Raw genomic sequence first — 9,969 nt, 5'->3', positions numbered from 1 at the left:
CAACACTTGATTTGTATGAAAACAAACCAACCAAGAAGCAAGGAGATTGCAAGCCAATCAGAAGCCAGTGCCAGAAAAACAATCAGCAAAAAACCAAAACAACAACAACAACAACTAAAACCAGGCCTCCAAAATGGTGCTCGAAAAGTCAAAACGTTTTGAACTGAAACAGAATTGTTTTGTTCTGAGCTTGAAACAGGCCGTGTTTTGTTTCAAGCTCGAAACACTTGAAACAGCTCGTTTCAAGTCAAAATGTTTCAACTTTGAAATGTTTTGCACATCCTTAACTGTCAGCTGAGGGAACAGGGACAGACATTCTTGATGGTGCAGGATATAATTTCCAGTAGAGAATAAGAATATTTTTGCCTCTGAAGACGAGCACATGCTTGAAATCCATCAGGCCTTACAGAATAAAGTTATTATCAACTTATTCAGCACCTTTGTGTTTTCCTTCCCTCCTTTTTCCCCTGAGGAAATAGTGACAACATCACCCTCGGCGTGCCAGAGGCCTCATTGCATATGAGGAGAGGCCTAATGCATGAGGCCTATGCATTATGTTCTTATAGACACAGTCATGGATGAGAGGTCTATCAATGGCTACTAGTCTGGCTATAGGCCACTCTAGCCTCAGAGGCAAGATGTCACTAAATACCAGTTGCAGGGGAGCAATGGCAGGAGAGGGGGCAAGCCCTCACCCCCTGCCTGCGGGCTCCCCAGAGGCATCTGGTGGGCCACTGTGTGAAACAGGATCCTGGACTAGATGGGCCTTGAGCCTGATGCAGCAGGGCTGTTCTTATGAAGCCCAGACGATGTCTCTGGCCTGCATGAGACCTTATCTCATTGGCTGTGAGAACTCTGAGGGGACTGCAGCCTGCATTAGGCCTCACTGCATCTGCTTTAAGATCTCTGGGCATGGAGGGTGGGCTTAGCACAGTCTTAGGGTGTCCCAACCTGTCTCTTGTGTGTTTCCAGAACTAGCCCAGAACCTACCCAAAGGCAGAGGGTTATGGGCCTGGTCCTGAAAAAATAAGTGGTGGGAATAGGGTGAAGAGGGCTGGGGGTGTGGGTGGGCACCAGTCCACTGTCTTGTTGGGAGAGAAGGTCAGGCTAGGTAGGGCTTGCCGAGCATATAACTCTCGTGGAGGGGTTTGGAGGAGTTGAGGAAAGGGGCTTGAGGAACAGAAAGAGGGAGAGAGATCCAGGTGTAGGCAGCAGCGACCGTTTTCTCTTCTACCCCGTTTGGGCCTTTGGATTTCCCAGACAGCTGTTGGCTGTTTTGAAAATGCAAAAGAATCTCCATCCATTGTGTGTCGTAGAACAGACTATTCATGAGCAGTAGCTGGAGGAGCAACTGTGCTTTGCTGCCTGCACAGCCAGGCTTCTTGGGAAGGGGCAGATATTTGCCATGTGATACCTCCGGTATAAATCTCCCATTTACAAAGCAACCTTTGAAGCAAAGAGCCCTGCTTGTTGGTAGCTCCTGAATGAGAACCATTGAACACTGTCCAGCTTTCTTGGCATGTGGGGAGGATGCCAACCCTCATATTTGACAGGGAAGGAGGTTTGTAGTATAGTTCCCCCCCCCCCCCTTTCTCTTTTTTCTCAGAATATCAGTAGGGAGACTAAAAGGGACAGAAAGCTCACTCAGTTTTGCAGAGGTCTTAGAAAAACCCAGAGCTGAAAGAAAGGGGCTGGAGGGAACAAGTAAGGGTGTGGAAGTGGTAAAAGGTATCATGGAAGAATGGAAAAAGAGGAAGAAAATGGGGGTGAAACTGGGAAAGGGGAAAGAAGAAGAAGACATCCAGAAAGAAAGAGATGTTGGGGTCAAGCAAAGATCTTTGGAGGTCAGTGTGTATCTCATTACGCTCTGAATTTGCAGCGAGAAAACAGATCCTGTGGAGATCCCTGTGAAACCTTGAAGACAAAGCTAGATCTGTGTGGCTTCAGCTTTTGTGGGAAAGAGCCCAGAGCTTCATATGTGGCAGTGCTCAGGCCTGATATTTCTGTTCAGTACCGTGTGAACTAATGCTAGAAAGAAGCACCTCTGAGCCTGCACAGAAGTGAGAAGGTAATGCCTTTTCATTACCACTGAGCAACTACTGCCTCTCATCACATACTTTGGATCAATGAGTGGGGCTTCAAGACACGTAGTATGGCTCCAATTCCAACATTTTTATTTTATTTTAGTAGAAATTAAGCACGGCAAGAGTGCATTTCAGTTAATGAAAGTGGCTGTGTGAAGCTGGGGTGTCTCTTCCATGGAACTGGTGAGTTACCATATTTTGAAACACACATGCACACTCATCCTGCTTTGGTTTTTGGAACAAGTGCACCTTTCTTGCAAATGAATGGTTTTGGGATCACAGAGGAGAAGAGGTGTGTGAGAGGCAAATAGAAAAATAAGGCAAAATGAACAATGTTTTTTTTCAGAAGAATTTCTAGTCACTTTTCAAAATAGCATGTTCCCAGGATGCTTTTTTTCATCAGAAGCCTTGTGCCTCATGAAGGACCATCTTCCTCAGGATTTTTGGTGAGTCCTTTGTATTTTTATCATTCTTGAGCTAGTTGTCCTTTCCCACTCAACCTCAATATTAAAAGTCATTGTTATTCTGTTAAGTACCGAAATGATGGGGTGGACTGATTATTTTATGGTAAGTAACAAAATGGTGGACCTACCCTTCCAGGGTACGTGTGGGGAAATTAATGTGGTTAAAATGTAAATGTTGAAATATTTGGACACGGGGTGGGGGAAACATAATTAAATGTATTGAAAGATGAAGGTGATGGCTAGGGCTGCTAACATTTTTTGTTGACCGTGATTCTGGGCCTTGATTGCAGCCTGACACACAGAAATTCAACAGGTGAAATTTTTCCTAGCAAGGAGTTAAAGGGATAAGAAAGGCACTTCCTGCTTAATTTTTGCATTTCTTTGTTAAACCTATAGGAGCAGGGCCTGTAAAACAACTCATTGCAGCACTGGGGGGTTGGGAAGATAACCGGGGTGGGGAAATATTTTATTTATTTGTTTATTTTTGATTTCTATACCGCCCTTCCAAAAATGGCTCAGGGTGGTTTACACAGAGAAATAAATAAATAAGATGGACCAGTTCTATTGACCAGTTCTAACAGAGGTAGAGAATGGGGAGAGGGGAATTACCAAGCCCACGAGAAGAAAGGAGGAGAAAGAGAGGACCATGCAAAGTGAGAACTATTAGGAGAAGTAAGCAAAGGAAGGAAAATGGCAAGGTGGCCTTCCTTGAGTTCCTCCTTTCCTCTGCCTAGAGCTGTCTACACTGCTTACTGGTTTAACTGGCATGGGTTCCTCAGAAAAACACTGTTGCTTAATGGCTCAAGGTTATCTCTGACAGAATACTGTATTCTGCTCTGGATTCCTTGGTGAAGCCCATGACAGTTAAAGTTGTTTTCCCCCAAATTGAATTGTTATTTGATGTGCAGACCTTTGGCAGAGTGGGCCCTGTTCCCCCAACCGGCCCTGTCGGGGGCCCTGTACCCCCAATCGGCACCCCCAACCAACACCTGCCTTGCATGACAGAAAAAGTCTGAAGAACAACTGGTGTATTTGGATCATTTCACATGCTTTATTTCAGCAGTCAAAATAATTAAAAACATCTCAAATTATTATACATATACAAAATAGGTACAGAATCTTCGGTCACTCACACTGCCTCTTGTTAAAGAGAGGAATTGAGTTTGCTTGAAATGGAAACCCACCGAAAGACAGAAAAAGAGAGTCAGGGTGAGGAGAGAGTTGGAGGAGGAGAGGAGAATGAGAAGCAAGGAACAAATGTATCAGCAGCAAGTGAGGACCATGGGAGAACAAAAGAGACTTGGCACAAGAATTTGCTTTTGGATGAGGGAAGAAAGATGGAAACAAAGAGAGATGGTGGTGGAGAAGAACTGGATGAATGGGGGGAAAGACAAGCCAAAAGGGAATCCACCTGCTTTACAACAGAAACAAATTGCTTAGACCTTGATCCCTTGTAGCAATGTTTGATTTTTCTCTCTCAACCCTGGATGTTTTGCTTGTTCAAAAATATAGAATAAAATAAAATAGCACCTTTTGAAAATTCACAAGTATTTCTGGGCAGCAAGGCATCAAATTTGCTTTCCCCCTCCAATAGTCTCATTTCTATAGCACCAAATAGCCCCTCTTAGCAACCTCTGCTTGGGGCGAGGTAAGGCTTTTGCAGATTTCACCACCTCAAAAAAGAATTCCATGGGACCTGATAATTGTTAACATAGCAGACTAAAGAGAAAAAAGAAAGATATAAAAGACACAGTTAGCACCTTTACCTAAACCTGGAACCCTGCCCCACTCCCTCCATTACAACCTGGTACTAGCATAAAAAAACCCCAAAACTACCCCAGAGTAGTTGAAAATGACAATGGTGAGGTAGCCGTCCATACAACAATTATATACATTGAACATTACATTTTCTCTGCTTTCTGATATGATTGCCCATTCTTTTTTCCTTCAGTTGTTCAACGACAAAACATTTGTAGCTCTTAAATATATATTTTAGAAAAGAAGATAATCTCCAACCTCTTTCAGAGGGACAGGGCATCTTTCACCTGTTCTTTGTCCAAACAGGATCCTGATTTGATAGCCACTAAATGTCACACCTGTATTTGGACTTTGACAAATGTATTTCTAATGTCGATTGAACAAAACAGAAAAAAAAATGTACATTTCGAATGGCTGAAATAATAATCTTTTCAGTGGTATTGCTTTGTGTAAAAAAGAAGAAGAAAAATTTCTCTATATAAAGGTACCAGCAGAGAAAGTTGGCCTGTAGGTAAATTTGGGATTTTTTTTCCCCAACACCAGGGTATGGGGGCAATTTTTATTATGGGTGTATAGGGCAGGTTCTACCACTAGTTTAGCATTATTCTTGTTGCTGTGGAAACAACAAGTTCTCAAAACTGGTAGTTGTACTTCAGGCGTTGTGTTGGTTTGGACTGATTTTGTCATTCTGTATGGTTTTTATATATGTATTTTTGGAATGTGCAAATAGTGGTCCCAAGATATTACTTGATTTAAAAAAAAGAAGAAGATAAAATCAAACCATTCTGTCTTCGGGGATTTTGATTAAAAAAAGTCAAGCAAGTGGATGCACTTCCTTAATTATTTTTGAAAAGTCATTTATTTTTATTTTTTTGGTTTAATGCTTTTTTTGTTTTTTTTAACGGAAACAAAAATAGTTTTAGAGATGATGGATAGAAAAAGACACAAATTCAAGTCCATGTGAAATTTCCTTCTTTTTTGGCTGTTTTTTATTTTATTTTTTAAACTGTCAGGTTTCCTTTTGGGTTTACAAGAAGCAGACTGGTCCAATCTCAAGGCCGAATTCTTGGTCTGGGGCACCAACGTCCATGGGAGCCACATCAATGACGGGCAACCGGGAAGTTTTTGTTGTCTTGTATTCGATGACTGTCTTTCCCCAACTGCCGGTGTGACTCTGCAGAGGGAAGGAAAACAGGAAGAAATTAGCAATTTGAGCATGGCCGAACAGACTTCTAAGGCTTCTGTGCTCAGTGTAATGGCCCCCATCTAAACACTACTCCATGTCCTCTGTGTTTCAACACTGATACATGTATCTAAAACATCTTCATAATCCTGACTGACAATTTGATTTAACTTCTGCAAGGAACTGCAGTACTACATTTTCCTAGTGCTACGCGGCTCAAATATGTAAAACACCAGGAATTAAGGGCAGCCCGAGAGAGAATGGGCAAAACCAACTGAGGATGTAGGAGTTTCTGCCATGGACCACTCTGAATGCAACCTAGATCCTTCAGTCGAAAGGAAGGCAGCATATGTGTGGCCAAGGGAGAGGTTAAACGTTCTCATGTTGCCCTGGAATGCAGCCCAGCCTTCTGATTGGCTAGCAGCCTTCTAAAAACTTCTTTGGATTAGAACTCATCCCCATATTTGGACATTCTCCTGCCTTCACAACCTTTTGAGTCAAAATGAAGGATGTGTCTTAAAAATTAAATACACAAAAAATAAAAGTTTATGTCCCTGATCCTGATCTAAACAGTAGATGCAAGCAGAAGGCCGCATTGATGATACTGCATCAATGAGTAAATAGCTTGGGACATATGGGGATCCTATGGGATAATTCACAATGTTCTGTGGCTGGATGTAGATTTCCCCCTTGTGATTCAATGCACATGACAGATTCCATTCACTGGACTGGAACATTTGCCCACAACCCTGTCAGACCTAGTACTAGTACAAATATTTATTCCTAACCCTGTTTCCTCAGACTCTGGTTCTACCTTACATACTATTTCCCTTTTGCATGGGTTGCCTTCCTGGATATCAACCTGAGTTCTAAGCATGGACAAAGGTTTTAGCAGTAGGTTCAGAGGAACAAGGCAGACTTGCCCCCACTGGTAAAATACTAGTCCATTTCAAGGATTTGAAGTTACTGGTTTCTGTCATGACTTGCTGCAAGGCTAGATGCTCCATGCAAAGGCTTATGACTCACCGTGCAGCCATCCTCGGTGACACCGTAGGTGAAGCGGTTGTTGCCCTCCGCTCTGATTTCAATCTCGTTGGAGCCTTGGAGGAGCAGAGCCTTCTTCAGGTTTCCTGTCTGTTGATCCATGTAAGCCACACTGTTCTTGCAGTGGTAGGTGATGTTCTGGGAGGCTTCAGTGGACATCAAGCGCAAGAAAGTCAGCTGGATGGCAACATCAGCAGAGTTGGATCCCTCGCCACCATATTCGAACTGCCAAGAGAAACAGAGAAAAGGATAGAGCAAGACAATGGTTAATATTTGCATGATCTCTCAAAATGACTTCTTGGAAATCCTCCTGCAATACCTAGAAACATAGTTGGTGGTACCTTGCTTTCTCTCCATGCCCATGAAGAAAAGCATGGGCCTAGGGTAAAACAAAACCTGATGACCACAGCTACCTAGTGAACTTTAAGATGCCGAAATGGGAAAAATATGTAGACACTTGCTTTCTCTATTGAATTGGGCTCATTCACAGACTGTCTTTTCCCTGCTATACCAGTTACACTTCCTTGAGCTAGCCTAGACTCAGTATGTCAAACTGCCTTTTGATAACAGACATTGCTTTGCCTTTGACCTGTGAACCCAACTAAACTTCTGGAATCTGTCTCCTGGAAATTGGCATCTACTAGCTTTTGACCTCTCCTCCTTCTTCGTTTCGTTCATTCATTCAATCAATCGATCAATCAATCAAAGAGTTGGAAGTGACTTTATGGATCATCCAACCTCCTGGAAGTAGCAGGAATCCTATCTATGTCTACTTGGTCAGTAGCACTTCCCCTTGGCTCAGCAAAACCCATCTACCCTCATTTACAGTGATGGACAATTTTGGACACAGAGCTGGAAGGGCCTTAACAAATCATCCGAATACCCTCCTTATCCCATGAATCAAGCCCAAGCAAACAAACCCAATCAAATATTTTTCAAACAGGTTTTGGAAACCGCTGGTGATGAGGCAACCTGTTCCAGGGCTCCTTCATATTTACTGTTAGAGCGTTTTTAATAATAGCCTAAATCTTTCTGATTGGAGTCTGAACACATTCTTTCTTGCATGGCAGACATAGAGAGCAGACATGGATGCTTCACACCACTTGAGTATTACCCTGCATGTGCATTGAGGCTATTTTTGAGTCCCCTCCTCCTAATCTCTTCTCTAAGCTAAACAGACCCAACCTTTGTTTGTACTTGTACAAACCAGTGCTCATGCAAGGTTCTGTCTCCGGGATGCACACATAACGTGTGCAATATGTCTAAAGGAACTCAGACCAGTCCCAGTTCAGGAGATGAGCTGGAATATGCCCGATCATGGAGGAACTCTTACTCTCACCAGTCCCAGCTCACAATATAAATCCAAGCTAAGTTGTGTGTTTAATTTTCTTATCCAATTGGTTCCTGTTCTCACCTGGAAGCCATCGCTCATTGTCTCGCCGAACCAGACATGTTTCTTCTCCTTGGGGTTCTTGGCAATATACCAGTTCTTCTGGGAGATGGTAGGCTGAACTGGGTAGACGCAAGTTTCTCCAGTCTCCATGTTACAGTAGACCTTGATGGCATCCAGGTTGCAGCCTTGGTTGGGGTCAATCCAATACTCGCCTGATGAGGAAGGATGAATGAGTTGGTTGTTGGACAATTAACCATGGAGTTGGAAAAAGCAAAAAGGCCATTTAATGGCCACTCAAACCTACTCAAAAGGAAAGGACTAACCAACCATTTGGCCTCTTCTGTCTCTCCTCTCCCATAGATCCACATATGCTAGGAATTCCTAGGTCAGGAAAATAACTGTCCTGGTCTTACTAAATATCAGACAACTGGACCAATGGCTGGATCCAAGTGGATCCAACAAAAAAGTGTGGACCCACAATGCACTTCAGGGTTACAGAGCAAACAACCAAAGCTGGCTATGTGGTATAAAAAAAACAGATGATTGCCCCGTTATTCTCTATCACTGACAACACAAGGGAGCCTGGCATTCAGACTTCAAGGCATATTTGTGTGCAGGAGGAGAGAGAGTCAGGGTAGAGTCTGAATAACTTATTCTCTGCCATTTCCTGGGAAGGTCCACCTCACCCTTTGAGAAAGGTCTAAGCAAATGCAGACCACAGCGCAAAGAGAAGCTTTTTGCAGAACATATCATTCCACTTGTTTTGACCAATCTAGATAAGAAAAAAGGCTGTAACAAAAGGCATCTGAGTCATTAGTCAGTCTGATCGGTGGGAAATCCCTTCTTGAACCCTGACCAGAGTAAACAACTATTTAAAAACCCTTCTGGTTTTGTAACTGAGGGGGAATGTCAATCTTAGAAAAGGAAAGAAAGGTGAAGTGAAGGGACTGATATGAAGAGAAGAGAAGAGAAGAGAAGAGAAGAGAAGAGAAGAGAGACATCCTGGTGGTACAGTGGAGATGTGGTCCAGGAGCAGGGAGAATTCCTGGTAGTAAGAGGATCCACATTTGGCTTTGCCTGCACTCACCGCTCTTCCAGTCTCCATGGCACATCTTCAGGTCACGACAAGTGCGGGCTGGGTTCTTGCGGGTTCCCTCGGGGCTACGGATGTTCTCAATCTGGAGGGACAGGCTCTTGAGGGTAGTGTCAACTTCCAGGTCACGGTCACGCATCACATTGGCATCATCAGCTCTGTAGTAGCGACCACCATCGTGAGCTTTCTCCTGAGGAGGCTGGGGCAGGAAGCTGAAGTCAAAGCCACCGCTAGGTGGGCCTGGGGGACCAGGTGGGCCAGGAGGTCCAGGAGGACCCTACAGAAGAAGGAGAAGAACAAGATGCATTGAAGGAAAAGGCTTCTTCTACCCAGTACATTCCAGTTGTCAAACTCAGACAATTAGATGGGAATACATACAGCAGGGCCAACATCACCAGTACGACCACGGGGACCAGGTGGGCCAGTGGGACCAGGGGGACCATTATGACCATCTTTGCCAGCGGAACCAGCAGAGCCAGGAGGACCCTGTCAGGAAGGAGGAGCACAAGTGCATTGTTAGCAAGGTTTTGGAACAGGGTGGAGGAAAACACACATAAGCAAGTGGTAGGATCAAAGACCAGCTGAACCTATCCAGATCTCACTCCTTTGCAAAACGTACCACTATTTCAGTTGCTGCTTTCTAAAGTTCCAATTTAGAGAGAGAGCACCAACCAGAATCCTATGAAGACAATGCCTCACTCTTAATGTATGTTGCCTAAAACCATTGATGCCAATCCTCACTTGAATCAACAGCAAATAATTTTCTCTTGTACAAACACCACTAAACTCTTTCCACATTCTCTTCATAAACTCCCTTTTGAACACAGGAGCTAATGCAGTAACCTAATATAGTAACTGCATTGCTTTTGAACTGGATCTTCAGTAGGATTTGGGAAGTTTGTACAGCCCTTCCCCATTAAATATCTGAATTATTTTCGCTCCATTTTCTG

The 9,969-nt window shown here is 43.6% G+C and overlaps 1 protein-coding gene and 1 long non-coding RNA gene across 8 annotated transcripts in view; one reads left to right on the top strand and one right to left on the bottom strand.

Moving 5' to 3' along the window:
• Positions 1–1,095: 1,095 nt before the first annotated feature.
• The window catches only part of LOC128329735 (uncharacterized), a 41,662-nt gene continuing 32,788 nt past the window's right edge, over positions 1,096–9,969 (top strand). For all 7 annotated transcript variants that reach the window (XR_008309770.1, XR_008309766.1, XR_008309767.1 and 4 more), the window contains exon 1: positions 1,096–2,530. This is a non-coding gene — a long non-coding RNA (uncharacterized LOC128329735). The remainder of the gene's footprint in view (positions 2,531–9,969) is intronic.
• COL1A1 (collagen type I alpha 1 chain) overlaps positions 3,576–9,969 on the bottom strand; it is a 48,763-nt gene continuing 42,369 nt past the window's right edge. The window contains exons 47-51 of the mRNA XM_053261347.1: positions 9,398–9,505; positions 9,014–9,296; positions 7,948–8,138; positions 6,516–6,758; positions 3,576–5,480 (exon numbers count right to left, since the gene is read on the bottom strand). Coding sequence (XP_053117322.1) covers positions 5,334–5,480; positions 6,516–6,758; positions 7,948–8,138; positions 9,014–9,296; positions 9,398–9,505 — 972 coding nt within the window. The 3' untranslated portion in view covers positions 3,576–5,333. The remainder of the gene's footprint in view (positions 5,481–6,515; positions 6,759–7,947; positions 8,139–9,013; positions 9,297–9,397; positions 9,506–9,969) is intronic.

The sequence above is a fragment of the Hemicordylus capensis genome, chromosome 6, assembly GCF_027244095.1.
Source record: "Hemicordylus capensis ecotype Gifberg chromosome 6, rHemCap1.1.pri, whole genome shotgun sequence".
NCBI classification, from domain to species: Eukaryota; Metazoa; Chordata; class Lepidosauria; order Squamata; family Cordylidae; genus Hemicordylus; species Hemicordylus capensis.
Note: the sequence above shows the minus strand (reverse complement) of the source record. Positions and strands in the feature narration are given on the sequence as shown.